Source organism: Vicugna pacos, chromosome 2 (assembly GCF_048564905.1).
Source record: "Vicugna pacos chromosome 2, VicPac4, whole genome shotgun sequence".
Taxonomy (NCBI): Eukaryota; Metazoa; Chordata; class Mammalia; order Artiodactyla; family Camelidae; genus Vicugna; species Vicugna pacos.
The window spans coordinates 68,659,536-68,677,006 of record NC_132988.1 but is presented as its reverse complement, the minus strand read 5'-3'; the positions used below and the strand labels follow the sequence as shown (position 1 = coordinate 68,677,006).

At 36.7% G+C, this 17,471-nt stretch overlaps 1 protein-coding gene across 1 annotated transcript; it reads right to left on the bottom strand.

The window, feature by feature from the left end:
• Nucleotides 1-884: 884 nt before the first annotated feature.
• Nucleotides 885-2,581, bottom strand: UTP3 (UTP3 small subunit processome component). Its single transcript, XM_006212509.3, has one exon. The coding sequence runs from the start codon at nt 2,377-2,379 to the stop codon at nt 955-957; it is 1,425 nt and encodes a 474-aa protein (XP_006212571.1). The 5' UTR covers nt 2,380-2,581; the 3' UTR covers nt 885-954.
• Nucleotides 2,582-17,471: the final 14,890 nt, after the last annotated feature.

The following is a 17,471-nucleotide window of genomic DNA, read 5'->3' as shown; positions in this document are numbered from 1 at the left end:
AGAACAGTGCCACTTCACAAAGTTAAGGCAAGTGTTTTAATAAATATTAACCACTGATCATCTCTGCACCTCTAGCAGCTAGCACGATGTTTAATGAATAAACAGTGACATACTTAAGATGTCCTTTGTGATTTTCTTCACTAGTCCTCTCATTTCTTCCCTGGCATCATCCTACATATTTTTAAGTTCACCATTTCATCTTTTCCCTACTGTAAAGACCAAAGTAATTGTAAAGAAAAATGTAACTCATTACCACTTGAAGTTACCACTAACCTAGTGGTAATCACACCAAATTTTCAGCAGGTGGGATGTACAAAGAGCACACTACAAGTCACCAGTACAGAAGAGGAAATGGAATTATTATCTTATTTACCACATTTAACGACTATCAAAAAATATTCACAATGTAATTAAGATGTATCTTTTTCTATTTTTAACCAAGTTTCTCTTCATTCCTAAGCTTTTACCACAATTAAGGGTACAAAATCCTGAAGTTAACATTCAACCCATTATTAACAAGTACTACTCAAGAATTATACTTAAGTGAAATAATGTGTCAAAACTATTTTAAAAGCTATCTTACAAATAAGATAATTGCCAAAGATGCATTCTCTTCACTTTACATGAAAAATTATAAAAGTATTCCAAGTTTGATGGTTGCTCCACAACCAGCTGTGAAATTTCCCTAGGTTACTACTTGACAGAATATTGGAGAACTTTTTCGAAAACCATCTGTTTTCCCAAGCACATTCATATTGCTCCCAAAGTTCTTACTGCCCTGATTATAAATGAAAGACAAATTAATTGAGGAATAACCCAGACAAATTCCCCTTTTGACAAGAATTTTTAAAATTTAAGATTAGGAATTAAATATTAATAGTAACTTCACCAGTGAAAAATACAAATTTATTAATCTAATATTTTGCCAAAAAAACCTTAAGCTAAGCAAATATTTTATTTAAGCTTAATGCTCTTTTTAACTCCTGCACGAATGCCAGATAGTTCACCACTATAACGTTGCTCTTCTCTACGAACTTCACGAACCTGGCCTCTTCTGCGAATTTGGGCTCTTCTGAACTTCTCCCGGTGTTTCACTCTGGGATTTCGATCAATCTTCTTTCTCCTGGGTGTAAGTCCCCTGTTTTTAGCAATCTGGTAAGTAATGGCTCTCTTTGCATTTGGATCTTCAAGAGCCTGTTCTTCAGTACTATTTTCTTCTTTCTTTCTCTTCAATTTTTGCTTGTCTTCTACTTCTTTATAGTACTTCAATGCAGCTTCTTCATGTAAATCAGAATCATCAGAAAGGTCTGTAACAGCAGAGGCAGCAGCAGAAGTCTCTGAAACAGATTTTGGCTTGGTCTTCGTGGATTTTGCTTTTAGATTCAGTCCTTTCTTTCCTGCACCATCTTTAAGTGTGAGTAGATGACGAATCTCGGAGGAGAGCTTCTGATCCACAACTGACAGCTTGTTGATCAAATTTCTGTAGGTAACAAGCCTTTCTATGACAGGATGTCCATGTGCAGGGACTCTCCTAGCTTTCAGGATCAAATAAAAACTGATGTTGGAGCAGTAGTTCAAATAGAGGTTGTACTTGGTCCTCAGGTACTGGCTTCCTTTTCCGGGTGGAATGATCCTTTGTTCCACCAACCGGAGCAATGGCTCCAGCTCATCCTTCATCTCTGTCAACTTAACTTTAAGGTCATCTATCAGCTCCAAGAGCTCTGGTGATTCCTTCCGCAGCATTTTCAGCTTCTCTTTCACCGAAACTTTTGCCAAATCCTTCACGACTCGTGTCTCAGCCTCATTTACCTGAGGTACCGGTTTTGCAAAGGCCTCCACCCAGGTGACTCCAAAATCGTCCTCTTGCAGGTCTTGGGCTAGGCGCCGCTGAATGAGCTGTGCCTCCTCTTCCTCCTCTCTTTCCTCTTCCTCTACTTCTTGTTGACTCTGCCGGCCTCGGGACTTGGAACCATAGTCCGTGTCATAGTAAAGTTTTTTCCTATGACCCCACGACAAACTAGGATCCACCGAGGCCTCAGCCTCACTCTGCACAGAGCTCCCACCATCATCATCGTCATCCTCCTCATCCCCCGTACTCTCGCCATCTTCGTCGTCCTCATCAGCAACATCTAGGGCAAGCACCTCCTCCTCCTCATCGCCATCCTCCTCCTCGTCCCCACTCTCCACTTCGCTCCAGCCCTTAGTCAAGGCGGCCTGAGATCGAGCCTCATGGAAATCATCTACCTTATCCTGGTAGTAGCTGGAGTCCCCCGGTGAGGGTGGAGATTCTAAATCATTTTCGTCGGCCGGGCCGTGATCTGCCTTGTGTCTCGCAGCAGCCCACTTGGCCGCTCCGCGCCGCCGGGATCTCCCCACCATAGCTCGCGAAGACTCAGCTTCTACACCGACGTCCGGCTTCTGGTCACCTCTGACCTCCACGCACCAGCCACGCGCTCCCGCAACGAGCTTCTGTTAACAGCCGCGCACTCTCCTACCACGCGCGTTTGCCGGCACTCCAGTTGGACGCAAGAGTTTCCACTTCCTTCCGGTCCCCAGAATGCTCTCCGTGTAGCGTTTGAACCCTACTTCCGGTTGGTCCTTCAGGCCGTTCCGTGCAGGAACAATAGGCATAGGAAGTTCAGTTCCCTGGAGCCCTTCAGAGACTTCTGTTCTTAATCTCGCGAGCCTGGGCGTGGCTCGGGGGACGGCTTCGTGAACGGCGACGCGAAGTAGTCGGGACCGGGAGAGGGTGCTCTAGCTCTAGGCTCAGGAGAGGCCGGCCGGCTGTGTGGTGAGCTGCGCTCCTTCTGTCCTGGGCGTCACCAACCGGAAGCCGACTGCTAGTGTATAAGCTTTCCTTGTTTACTGGAATTGTTTTGTCTTCGCCTGTAAGTCTGGCAGTTAATCAGGTTTTTGTCTCCGCAGCGTCCAAGTATGACGTTTCTGGGCACCAGAACCTGAGGCGGCGGCGGCGCCGCCGCTGGACTCGAGAATCGTGGCGTCGGCATCGGGGCGAGAGCGCAGGCCCGGCCTCCGGGCGGGTGTCAGCCCCCCTCAGCTCCCTGCACTCAGGGCTCGGTTACTGCAGGGGGTATGTGTCCCTGAGGGTGTTGCTGAGGGCGACGGTGTAAATACTCTTTCCGAGGAACTCAACTGGGCGCAGCAGGCACCGCTATGTCTCTTTCTTGTAGTGGAAAATATTCCTTCTTTAAGATATTTTGGAAGTGACACAGTTTATGTCTCAGGGGCGAACCCTTGGTGAACTCTCCAACACTTAATAGGCACAAGGTGGCGTCTTAGGCTCTGGGAGTATAATGTGGGCGAAAGCAGACGCTGTTCCCGCCCTCGTGGAACTTGTGGTCCAGCGGGGAACAAGCGTTGATCAAGTAATCACTCAAAACGTGCCAGATTATAATTATAATGAGTACTGTGAACCCTTGTCCTGTATTACCCGGCTTTCAGCTGCTGAAAACACTCAGCGTGCTTTTCACATCGCTGTCTCTTCGTACGCGCCATCCATCCCCCTTACCAAACAGAATTTAGTGCTCCGGCCCCACTTGGGAAAGTTCTGCCATACTGAAGAGCAGCTTAACCATCACCTCTTTGAGCTCTTCTTAAACTCCCTTAGTTGTCTTTTCCTCAGTTCGTTTATATCATCTGGTCTCTGTGAACTATGATATTGCAAGCACACAATACAGTGTCTGGCACACAATGAGTATTCAGTGAAGATTTGTTTAATGAATAAGTGTTGAAATTACAGTATTTAATTATCTGTCTACTTCAGGTGCTACGTAAACGGAGAGTGAATGATGCGTGGGGCTCCCAATATCCCTAAAGGAGATAACCTGAGTTGGAGTGGATTTTAGGAATCATTAATTCCAACCACAGTGTCTTTATTGTACACATGTGGAAACAGAGACTTGGGGAGATTACATTAGCAAATCTAGCACAGAAACCTGGGACAGGGCTCCGACACCAGGCCCTCACATTCAGCTTTTACCAGTCCTTCGCCAATTCCGTGTGAATGCGTTTAAACTTTTTCTAGAGGGTAGGCTATGCTGGGTGGATGAAAGAAACCAAGAGCTCAAATTTAAGTATTTGAAGAAGAGGGTGAAAATAAGGGAAGAATTGGTCAAATTTGTCTTTAGAATTATTTCTAGGACTAGACGTGTGAAAGGATTGCCCTGCAATCTAAGAGTAACTCCAGGTTTAAGTGTCTACACATTACATGTGATAGGTTCATATTCATTACGTATGTTAGGTATTATGACTCCTTCAAATGTGGGAAGTTAGAAGCTGACCTTTTGATAAGTTGCCAAAATTAATGGCAACATACAATTTCTTTGTCGAAAGCATAGTGTCATTACGTTATGAAAAATAATAACAATTTTTCAGAAAAGTGATATTTTGAACTAAATATTTTTAAAGTGCTAAAGCTTATCTTAAGCATTTAAAAACCATTACAAGATTTCAGGAAATATGGTTTAATGAATAAAAAAGGTGTGGGTAAAAATCTTATGTTTTGATGGTAAGCACGGAATTTTTTTTAAATTGAGGAAGTTAAATTGAAATATAGTTCATTTACAATGTTGGGTTAGTTTCTGGTGTACAGCATAGTGATTTAGTTATTCAATATACATATATACTTTTTCATATTCTTTTTCATTATGTTTCCTGTGCTATACATTAAGACCTTGTTGTTAACCTATTTTGTATATAGTAGTTTGAATCTGCTAATCCCAAACTCCTAATTTATCCCTCCTTCCTCCCCACTTTGGTGATCATAAATTTGTTTTCTGTCTGTGAGTCTATTTCTAATTTGTAAATAAGTTCATTTGTATCATTTTTTAAGATTCCACATGTAAGTGATAACATATGGTATTTGTCTGACTTACTTCACTTAGTGTGATTATCTCTAGGTCCATCCATGTTGCTGCAAATGGCTTTATTTCATTATTTTTTATGGTTTAGTAGTCCATTGTATGTATGTATGTATATGTGTGTATGTGTGTGTGTGTGTGTGTGTGTGTGTATATACATACATATACACACACACACACAACTTCCCTTATCCAGTCATCTGTCGATGGACGTTTAGATTGCTTCCAGGTCTTTGCCTATTATAAATAGTGCTGCCATGGACATTGGGATGCATGTATCTCTTTGACTTAGAATTTTCTCTGGATATATGCCCAGGTGTGGGATTGTTGGATCATATGGTAAGTCTATTTTTGGTTTTTTAAAGAATCTCCATACTGTTTTCCATAGTGGCTGTACCAGATTACATTACCACCAATCGTGTGGGAGGGTTCTCCTTTCTTCACACCCTCTCCAGCATTTATCATTTTCCCCCCAGCATTTATCATTTGTAGACTTTTTAATAATGGCTCCAGAATTCATTTTTGAATGTATATTTTAATACGTTTTGTCATTCAGCAAATATTAACTACTTACTAACTGTAGCAGAATGCTACATGCTGTAGTAGATCCAAAGGTGAATTAGCCACAGACTCCTCTCTCAAGGAGATTATAATCAGGCAGAAAAGAACATATGCATATGATTACTAAAATCTAAGGCAGTGTGTAATGTAAACCCAGTGCTGTGAGAGATCAGAGGGTTGAGAGATCACCTTTGGATTATTATTCTGGGAATATTGCTTAAAGGATGTTGCATCCAAGCTGGGATGTAATTATATCTTTCTTTAGGTGTGTTAAATTTTCATTATATCTAAACATCAAGTTTTATTTAGGCACATAATGAATCTCAATTTTTCTGTTCATTTTTATTGATAACTATTTAAGACTTTGTAGTCATATTTAACAAATGCATATGCTGTTATAGAGAAGGTAGAAAAATATTTTAGATATTTTTAATGGGAATGATCACATTGCTCTAATATTATTTGGTTTATACTAAACTTTACATTTCCTAACTATTTAGAATAGAGTTGCGATATCCAGTGCATATTCAGAAAGTATTAAACATTCTCAGATCTTTTTGATTAACAGTTCAGAAGTCAGTTCTTCAGTTCGAGCAGCTCCCATAGTCTAATCTTCCATAGCTTAATCTTGGAATTATTTGCCACTTAGGTGAGGAAATTGTTTTCTTTAAAAATTTGTATTGCTGAAAAGATGGATTAATGCTTTATTATATCATCAGCCTGTGAAAATTAAAAAGAAAAACACTGTGTCCTCAGAGAAAAATAATAAATATTAAATAACATTTGACATTTAACCATTGTGTTTGTGGCAACTATAATTTATCATCAGCTTGAATCTTTATTACATTATTGTGATGCCTGGCTCAGGAGCTAGCAAACTACACATAATAAGGGCCAATAGTTTTTTTTTTTTTTTAAATACCCTTTTGCCTTATTCTAAGCCCTTTGTGGGATTTTTTACTGTAGAAGGTAGGGGTTTATGAATGACACATAAGTGATATTAGGACACTTTCTTCAGGACATGAGTTCTGATTGTTGAAGATACTCTACCGTCAGATTAGCTTAAACTGATCTCAGTTTCTCCTGGACTATGCAGCAATAATAATAGCGAACATTGAGAGTAGTTATTATGTGTCAGTATTGTTATAAGCCCTTGACGTTCATCCCTATGGGGAAGTATCATGATAATCTCTAATTTAGGAAGCTGAGGCACATGGAGTTTAAGTGAGGTCATAAAATTAGTAAATGGTAGAACTAGATTTGAACCCAGACAGTTTGGCTTTGGAATCCACTCTATATTATAGCCACCTATTGTACTGTATTGGCTTTCATATATTCCCTTAATAGATTTTTTTCATTTCCAGTCTCTGCTGTAGATTTGATTCAGCATCATCAGATGTATCTTTCTAGAATATAATTTCCATCATCCCACCCTTTTGTTCAAAATCTTTCGATGACTCTCAGTTACTATCAAGATAAAACTCACAACATAACATACTTCCCCAGTTTTGCCTCAAAGGAACCTTTCTAGCCATACCTTTCATTCCCCACCCCCCCAACTAAAACCTTCCATTCTAACTTAAGTGCTCTACCACTCTTTATTCTTCAAACATTGCTTTGCAGTTTCCTTCTCTCTTTGCTCATCTGTTCAGTATTCTGATAATTACTTACGTAAGAATTTACAAATCACTATAGCCATCTTTTTGGCTAACAGGTTCTCAGACGGGTCCAAAATGGGGCCATATGAGGCTGTTTGAAAAGCTATTGTTAGCAGGGCGTTGGAGAAAACTTGGATGCCCATCCCTGGAAAATGTCATTGGTGAACAGCATGGAATTTAGGTGCATAGAGGGACCGTACATCTTGGTTTGCTTAGTACAGTCCTGCTTGTTATCCCAGCATAATTATTAATGGCACCCTTTTTACTTTTATAATTTAGATGATAAGTTATATGGTCATCTTAACTACACAGTGATTGGCAACAGTGGATTATATATCCACATAGCAACATGAATGGATCTAAAAACAATGTGTTTAGGGGAAAAAAGTTAAAAAGTGAGATATGTAGTACATATGTGCAACAATACAACAGTACACATTTTGTAAGAACACATACAAACAAAATAATGTACATTAAGTACAAAGAATAGTTGCTTATGGAGGAGCAAAGAATGGGATGAAGCTTGGAGATTAGAAGAAATAGGAGAGGAACTTTCCATGGACCAATAATAATAATGTGCCAGGAACTGAGGAGAATAACTGCATCTGAGGTTCAATTAAAAACAAACAGACAAAAAATGACCATGTACATCTCTAACTTAAAGTCCTTTAAAAGCTTCCCAACATCTATAGGATCAAATTTATATTCCTTAAGAGCTGACTGCCGCATACATTTTAAACTTTACATCTTACCACATGCTTACTGCTACCACGTGTGCTGTAGCCTTGCATATATACATAATACATGTATAATACATGTAAACATTGGGCTAAGGGCTAAAGCCTTTAGTGTATAGAGAATGAAAGCTGACTAAAGAAAAAAATTTTAATATGAACTGTGTTTCAAAGACCTTCACCATCAAAGCTATAATTACTATTGTATCAATAGTTAATATATAAATATTTGTGTCTATAAGCTTCCTCATGATTCTTGTGCAGGCTGTGCTCTTTCTTGCCTCGTTTCCTTTACATGTGTTTCTTTTATACTTTCTGGAGAACTCTTATTCATCATTTAAGACTAATTTTAAATGTCACCTTAAAAGCCTTTTCAGGCCTCCTCACGATGAAGAACTTCCTCTTTTGCATTCCCATACTTCATACAGATCTCCCTCCATTAAGTCTATAAGCCCCATTAAGTCTGGATCAAAGTAGGCATTTTTTAAAATCCCTAGAATCCAAGCCAGTATTTGAGAAACTCTGTGTCAGCATACAAAATAGTAGCCTTTAACAATGAATTGCAATGTCTTTTGTATTTCTCTGGTCATCAGCATAGGGTTTTTTTTAAAAGTCACATTTAAAAGATGATGACGTATTTAATATATGGCTTTTGTGAACTTAAGCTAATGGTTAAATTTGTATTTCCTTTTATCCCAGTGTCACAGACTAGGTTATGATGACTGAAGTTGTCAGAGAAGTAACTTTTTTAATGCTCAGAGAAGTAGTAATCATAAAAATAATTTGAGAGTGATGATGGGAATTATCATATTCTTGGTGTTAAAAATGATTAAATTATGATTAATCATTAATAATGAGTGATAATGGAAAAATGTATTCTTGGTGTTAAAAGCAATTAACTTATTTAGATAATTTAATATACTCACAGGAACTCTTTGAACTATTTTTGGGTGCAGAAAAAGAAGAATTATTTTTAGATGTAAGAAAGAAAATAGAAGAGATGAAGTATAGTTGCCATCTGCTTTCATTTCTGTCGGAAACCACTTACTCTGAAACCAGTAGGTTATAGATTTTTTTTTTGCAAACTAAGGTCTGGATCTATTTAAAGACGTGAAAATGCTAAAAGTGATTTGGAAGCAAAATATAGAACTTCTACTAAAATATGAAATAAACATATGAACTTTTCTAAGCTTTTAATTAAAAATGACTAGGTTTGGTAGTTTTAATTACAAAATGAAGAATTTAATGAAATTGTGACACTGCTTTCCTTTCCAAACTCTAATCCAACTAAATACTGCATAATTATTTTCTAAACATTATTTTATACCTTTTTTTTGGTCATGAGGAACCTTGTAGATATAATTATATATATATATAATTATATATGTAATATATATAACTATTTATTCAATGATAATTATAGCTTTGATGGTGAAGGTCTTTTGAAACACAGTTCACTTAATTTTTTTCTTTAGTGAGTCTTCATTCTCTACATCATAAAGCCCTTAGCACTTTCCCTAATATTTAGGGCCTGCCTTTATCTGGCCCCAACTTATTTTTCTAGCTGCTATTCTACTTTCATTGAGAAACTCTACATTCTGGTCCAATACACATTGTTTTCTTTCTCTTTTTGAGATTTCTTTCTCTTGGCTTTTACTTATGCTGCCCCACATCTCAATTCTTAGATGGCCTTCAAGGCCTACCTAAAATCATATCTTCTCTCGGCTGTATTCTCTGATATGCTTCCTTTCATTAGAGCTAATAGCCCCTTAACTCTTCCTATGTTAGGATTTTTTAAAATTGAAGTATAGTTGATTTATAATATTGTGTTAGTTTAAGGTGTACAGAAAAGTGATTCAGTTATTTTTTTCAGACTATGTTCCATTATAGGTTAGTACAAGATATTGAATGTAATTCCTTGTACCATACAGTAAATCCTCATTGCTTGTCTATTTTATATATACTAGTTTGTATCTGTTAATCCTGTATTCTTGATTGTCCTTTCCTGCCTCTTTCCCACTTTGGTAACTGTAACTTTGCTTTCTATGTCTGTGAGTCTGTTTCTGTTTTATATATAGATTTATTTGTATTTTTTTTATATTCCACATGTAAGTGATATCATATAGTATTTGTCTTTCTCTGACTCACTTCACTGCATGTAATATTCTCTAGGTCCATCCATGTTGCAGTTGGCAATATTTCATTTTTTTATGGCTGAGTAATGTTCAATTTTATATATATATATATGTATGTATGTATATGTATGTATATGTATGTGTATGTATGATATATGTATGTGTATATATGATATAAGAAGATATTATATATATCTATATATATATCTATCTTCTTAAGTCAGTTGTCTGTTGATGGGCACTCAGGTATTTCTGTGTCTTGGCTATTGTAAATAGTGCTGCTGTGAATGTTGGAGTGCATGTATCTATTTAAATTAGAATTTTCATCTTTTCTGAATATTTGCCCAGGAGTGGGATTGCTGGATCATACGGTAGCTCTATTTTTAGTTTTTTTAGGAAATTCCATACTGTCCTCCATAATGGCTGCGCCAGTTTACATTCCCACCAATCCTGTAGGAGGGTTCCCTTTTCTCCATACCCTCTCCAGCATTATTTGTAGACTTTTTGATGATAGCCATTCTGAATGGTGTGAGGTGATAGCTTACTGTGGTTTTGATTTGCATTTCTCTAATAATTAGCAAAGTTGAGCATCTTTTCATATGCTTGTTGGCCACCTGTATGTATTCTTTGGAAAAATGTCTATTTAGGTTCTATGCTAGGATTTTTAAGCATTTTCTCCATTGTGTTAAGACTGTTTATATACTTGTCTTGTATTTTCTGCCAGATATATCACCATTCATCTCTGTAACCATTATGATATTCTAATACAGTTACTTATACATAGTAAGTACCAATAAATAGCTAATGAAATAATGAGTTAAATTGAGTTCTGCTGAATTTCAATAAGGTATTAGAAGTTAGTAAAAATAACTTAAGAATTTAATAAGAGTCTGCAAATGTGACATTGATACACCTCTATTTTTGATATTAAAAGATAACTTAGACTTTATTCTAGGAGCAGAGGAGAACCATTGGAGGTTTTAAGCGAGGCAAGATTGGAGAATTGATGGAAAGAGGTGAGGTTATAGGCAGGAAGTTAGTGTGAGGCTCTTACAGTTATCTTGATGATAAATTTTATTGTCTAACTAGGGCCCTGGGAATAAGGGTATAAAAAGTACACAGATTAACAGCTATTTATTAGCTGGTATTATAGGCTTAGTGTCTGATTAAGTATGAGGGGGTGAGGAGTAACAATGACTCAGGTTTCCTTGGATGACTAAATGGATGATGGTACCCTTCACTAAGAAAACTCAGGAGGAAAGAGGTTAACAGGGTTTAAGAAACAGAGGGAAATAAGTCTTGGACATGCTGCATTTAATTTTGCACAGCACTGTACTAGGTGCTTAAGGGGGGTGTGTTGAAACATATGAAATACATGGTCTCTGGACTCCTGTTGCCATATTGAACTTTCATTTCCTCCAACAGTCATGTTTTCTCTCAACTCCAAATTGTTGATATTTTATTCATTCCTAGACCACATTCCTCCCTTTTTTGCGTGACTTCTACTCATCTTTCCTCTGGGAAGCTTTCCTTGACCCTGCCTCTCTCTCTACCAACATCTGTGCTCCTGTGGCACATTGTGCTTGTCATGTAAATCCATTTGATCAAAGGCCATACCTATTTTGTTCACTTGTATCCCTGACATGAAGAATAGATGCAAATAGATTCTTGTTGAGAGAAAGAATAAATGAATGAATGATCATTTGAATTAAGGTAAGCAGCATTAGCCTTGTAGACCACATACATGCTTGCTATAATGGCAACTTTATTTCAGTGTCTTAAAGAGAAAATAAATTTAAACATTTTTAAAATAAAAATATGTGGTTGCCCCCAATTATATGAGGAAATTATAAGCCAAAATGATAGCTATATTAATTTCCTATTGGTACTGTAATAAATATTGGTGATGTAAAAAATTAGTTGGGAAATAATCAATTATTGCACACTTTAAGCCAAAGCGACTTATTTGAAACTCTGAGAGAGATACAACAGAATTATGTAGTGGTCTTGAATGAATTTGATATTTAAAAAGTATTTTTACTGGATATTCCTCACCATGGATTTATGCTTTCTCCTTGTTACTGGGGAAAACAGACTTAGTATGGCACTTAGATATGCTGTAAAAACTGAATAGAAGAGTTAGAACAAGAAAAATTTTATTTCCTTACCCATTTTCCAGAATCTTTATAATTCCTTTTTGTTGTTACATCCTTTTTGGGGGTGTCAATTGCTACTGCTCTTTATGAATCCCTCTCTGCATCTAGCAGTTGTTAATTTAGTATGAGATAAATTGTACATGTATGAAATAAAGTGAAAGTAAAGTAAGATGCCAACTCATGTAAAATGATGCAAAGAGATATAAGATGAATTTATTAGCAATGAAGCAACTGAGTAATGGAATGAACAGAATGGGATGACATAAAGCGGGGAAGACTTAAACTAAAATTAGGTTAAAAGATTTTAGGATTTTTGACAAGGATTGGTAGGAAGCAAAAAGAAATTTATGGTGAGGAAATAACAGAGTAAAAAAGATTCTGATATAGGAATTAGCAAATCATGTGTAGGAAAAGAAAAGCAGACATATTTGACTAGAGCAGAAGCCTCCCTTGAAGATACATTAGAATTTTCTTAAAGCAGCAAGGGACCAGACCACTGGAGTTAATTAATTGGAAGGAGTATAATGTTATTTGAGGAGTTTCCTGGAAACCTTGTTTATTATTGCGTCTCTAGAGAAATTATTGTGAAATCTAAACTATTGTTTTTCAAATGGATTTTTGGAGGTAGGCTGTTTGTAAATTAGGCCCAGCCCAGAAGGTGGTGAGACAGAAGAGCTCTGTATATGGTCAAATGACTAATATGTAGTATCCCAAATAGCAATTCTATGAAAAGCCACTGCAGGTGCAAGTTTCTTTAGAAACAGACCACAACACAGGTGCAATTGTCCTTATAAACATTTAACCACAAAACACTAAAAGTCTGTGTGGAAAGCCATTGGGAGAAAAAGATAATTCAGTTTTTTTGTTTGTTTTAATTGTTTAATTTTTAAAAGAGTTTAAGATGAAGTTTCTCTCTCATATTTTGAATTCTTTTTAAGCTTAGTTTTTGCCTCCTGATATCTAACTATAAATTTTACATACACTGTGATTGGATGCAGATCAATACTTGAAGAAATTCTATATGCAAGAATCAAAATGTTTAGGGTTAAAAAATGTCAGTTAGACAAAGGTGCAAAAATAATCCAATGGAGGAAAGATAGCTTTTCAGTAGTGGTGCTGGAGCAGTTAAACATTCATAGGCAAAAAAAAAAAAAAAAAAAAGAACCTTGATCTAAGCCTCACACCTAATATAAAATTAACTCAAAATGGATCATGCACTGAAATGTAAATGTAAAACTCTAACACTTCTGGAAAAAACAGAGAAAGTCTTCAAGATCTAGGACTAGGCAAGGAGTTCTTAGTCTTGATGGCAAAAGCGCAGTTCATAAAAGGAAAAGTTGATAAACCAGACTTCATCAAAATCCTATTTAGAGGATGAAAAGACAAGCTGCAGGGTGGGAACAAATATTTTCAAACCACATGTCTGACAATAGACCTGGTATCTACAATATATAAAGAATTCACAAGACTCAACAATTAAAAACCAAATATTCCAATTAGGAAATGGGCAAAAGATAAGAAGAGACATGTCAGCAAGGAGGAGAAACAGATAGCAAATAAGCAGTAAACACATGAAATTGTATTCAGCATCACTAGCCATTGGGGGAATGTAGATTAAAACCACAATGAGATTTTACCACAAGCTTACCAAAATGACTGAAATTAAAAAACTAGTTGACACCACCAAATGCTGCTGTGGATGCAGAGAAAGTGTATCACATATATTGCTAGTGGGAATGTAAAATGGTACAGTCACTCTGGAAAACAATGTGGGAATTTCTTAAAAAAAAATGCAACTTCCAAATGTCCCAGCAATTGCACTAGTAGGCATTTATCCCAGAGAGATGAAGATTAATTTTGGCACAAAAACCTGTCATGTGAATGTAACAGTTTTATTCATAATGGCCCTAAGCTGAAAACAACCCAGATAACCTTCCATGGATGAATGGTTAAACAAACTATGGTACAGCTATGAGTATCACAGAATACTACTCAACAATAATAAGGAACAGACTTTTGATACAATAGCCTGGATGAGTTTCCAGGGAATTAGGCTGAGTGAAAAAGCCAATCTTAAAAGATTATATACAATATTGTTCCATTTATACAACATTTATAAATGAAAAAATATAGAAAGAAGAGATGAATGGTTGTCAGGGGTTAAGGAGCAAGTGGATGTGGTTATAAAAGGGCGACAGGAAGGATCTTTGTTGTGATGGAAATGTTCTTTTTTGACTACATCAATATCAGTATCCTTGTTGTGACATTCTTATCACAAGATACAAATGTTAACCATTGGAGGAAACTGGGTAAAGGGCACACATCATCACCCTGTGTTATTTCTTAAAACTGCATGTGAATCTACAATTATTTCTAAATTAAAATTTTAAACATAAAGTTGAAAAATAGTCAATTAGAAATTTTTCCATATAAATATGAAAAAATATCGATAGCTTTTGGTTTTGTGGGAAGTGAAAGAGACCGAAAGGAGGCTGATGCTCCACCTTTAGCTTTAGAATGACTAAGATTGATTCAAAAATTCAAAATAGATTCTAAACTTATACAATTCAAACAGGGAAAAAAGTTACTCTTAGAAAGAAGTGCATGGTGTTATTACTATGTTCTTTCCTTCACTTTGCTATAGCTCTGGGGGCCTTCTTTCCTGCTACTTGTCCTGTGCAGGCCAAACTCTTTCCCATTTTAGACCTTTTACTTGCTGGTTTCTTTCTTCTTGGGACAGTGTTTAGCTAAGTCTGTGGAAGGCAGAATAATGTCCCCTCAAATTTACATGCCCTAATCTCTAGCACCTATGAATTTGCTACACATTATGTAGCAAAAGAGACTTTCAAATGTGATTAAAGTTATGGGCCTACAATGGGAGATTATCCTTTATTATCTGGGTGGGCCCAGTGTGATCACATGAGCCCCTAAAAGCAGAGAACTTTCCCTAATTGTAAACAGGAAAGATGTTGCAAAAGTAGAGGTCAGAGAGATTTGAAGCACGAGAAGGACTTGACCCACTATTACTAACTTTTAATATCAAGAGGGCCACTGGCCAGGGGATGTTGTCAGCATCTAGAAGCTGAGAACAACCTCCAGGTGACAGTAGGTAAGAGAATGGAGACCTTGACTCTAAAATCACAAGGGATTGAATTCGACCAACAACTTGAATGAGGTTGGAAATAGATTCTCTACAAGAGCCTCAAGATAAGTAAGACTCAGGCTGGCTGACGCTTAGGTTTGTTTCCACATTGTGAAACCAGAGCAGTGAGGGTGGTGATTGATGGCAGTAAGTTGAGTTCTGTTGCCTCTTGTTAAGTCATGGAGGAAGTATCTAACTTTCTTTAGAATTTAGGGTACTTAGCCATTCTTGATGGTCAGCTGTGAGCCCTAGTTGTCAATGCTGTGGCAAAGGAAAAATCACTTTTTATCACTGTGGCTATTGTAGTAGTCTATGAAAGAAGATAGAGGCTTGGACTAGGGTGACAGTGAAAATGGAGAGAATCAGATACATTTGGGGTATACTGTGGAAATGAAACAAACATGACATGGTGATAAATTGAATGTGAGGGAGAAGAACAGAAGGGGATCAAAGAAGAGGATTTTGCCTTGAGCAACCAGGTGGGTGGAGGTGCCATTTACTGAGATGAGGAAGACTAGGGCCAGAAAAAGATGTGATTGGAAGTGTGAGGGTGACTTGGTCATCAAGAGTACTGCTTTACCTGGTTACGTTTTAGGTAACTGTTAGACAGACAAGTGAAGATATCAAAGAGAAAGTTGGATACAGGAGTTTGTAGCTCAGTGGGTAAGGGAAAGTCTACAGTTATACATTGGAAAGTCACAACGTGTTCTACATTCAAAAACATGGGATCAGATAAAGTGAATTAGGGAGAGGATGAGAGAAAAGAGAAGGCTGAGGATCAACCTTAATATTCAGAAGAAAATTCAGCAAGATACTGAACAAGAGTCATCAGTGAGGCAGGAAGAAAACAAGGAGAGTATATTCTGTGTGTCTCAAGAGAATCAAATCTTTGTCATGATTTGAGTATCCTAAATATAATAAGTTACTTACAGAGGAAGTGAAGCATCGGCCTATTTCAGATCATTTTCTAAACTCAGACTGTTTGCTGTATAGGACATTGAAACAAAACTTGACTAGGAGTAAAGAAGGTGAGACTAGATTACCTTAACATCTCTTTCATACAAATGAGTCTATACTGAAACTCATACTGTAAGAATCTCATAGATAAACATGGAAAAATAAACCATTTTTTGGTGAAGAATTTAGAACACGTGGCTAAGCTCCCGGTTTTAACTCACTTGAATGGAAAGGGTTCTACTATTCACATCTTACATTTTTTTAAAGTGAGAATTACAAAACCAGAGATAAAGTGGTTTAACGTAGTACTATTATATATATGTATATATATCACTGTAGTATATATAGTACAAAAAAATTCATGAAACAATTTACGTATAAAACAGAATTGTAAAATAAATAGAAACCTCAGCTAAATTTTCAATGTAAGCCTGTTTGTTAAAAAAAGAAAAAACCTTTATTAGCTTCTTGCCCTTTTATAGTTAATGCTGCTAGTTATTCCCCTCCTCCTCCATAGGCTTCTAGTCTACCAGTTTTCAAATTTTAATGTACATCAGAATCAACTGGAAGCCTTTTTAAAAATACGTATTTCAAAGTTATATCTCCAGAAATTCTGATTGGGTGTACCCAGGAAATCCGTATTTTGACTAATATTCCAAGTGATTCTAGGGAAGACGATCCCTGAGCCACACTTGACAAAACACTGATCCTAATCCTATATTGCAGCATAGGTAACTCTCTCCTGGTGACAAAAGTGCCACTTGGCACTCTCCACATTTCATTAGAATAATTTCTTTTAGATGCATGTTTTGTATAATGGATTATAAGTCTGAAACTATAAGTCTGAAAGAAACTACAGTTAGAGATGAGGTACCTTAACATCTTAGGTGGTTGGTATTTGTTTTGACATCCTGACCACACACTAAAATAATGAACCTTCAGATGTTTCTTTTTCTATAAGATATCATTATTCATGTGAATCTTGTATATTTTTCTTAATTCCCAAATAGCTTCTAGGTCCTATGATAGTAGAAATTAAAATGAGAGTAAAGTTTGATAGTGTAATAATATTGTGTGTTCTAGTGTCTGGCACTTTGTTCTTGCTAGACATTCAATACATTGAAGGAGTGCAATTATGTGCAAGCCTTTAATTCTGCTTTCATTCTGCCATTTTTTTTCTTACTGCCAGCTGTGAAATCTGCTTGCCTACTTATAGTCCTGAAGTATTTCTTTACTAACTCTCAAAAT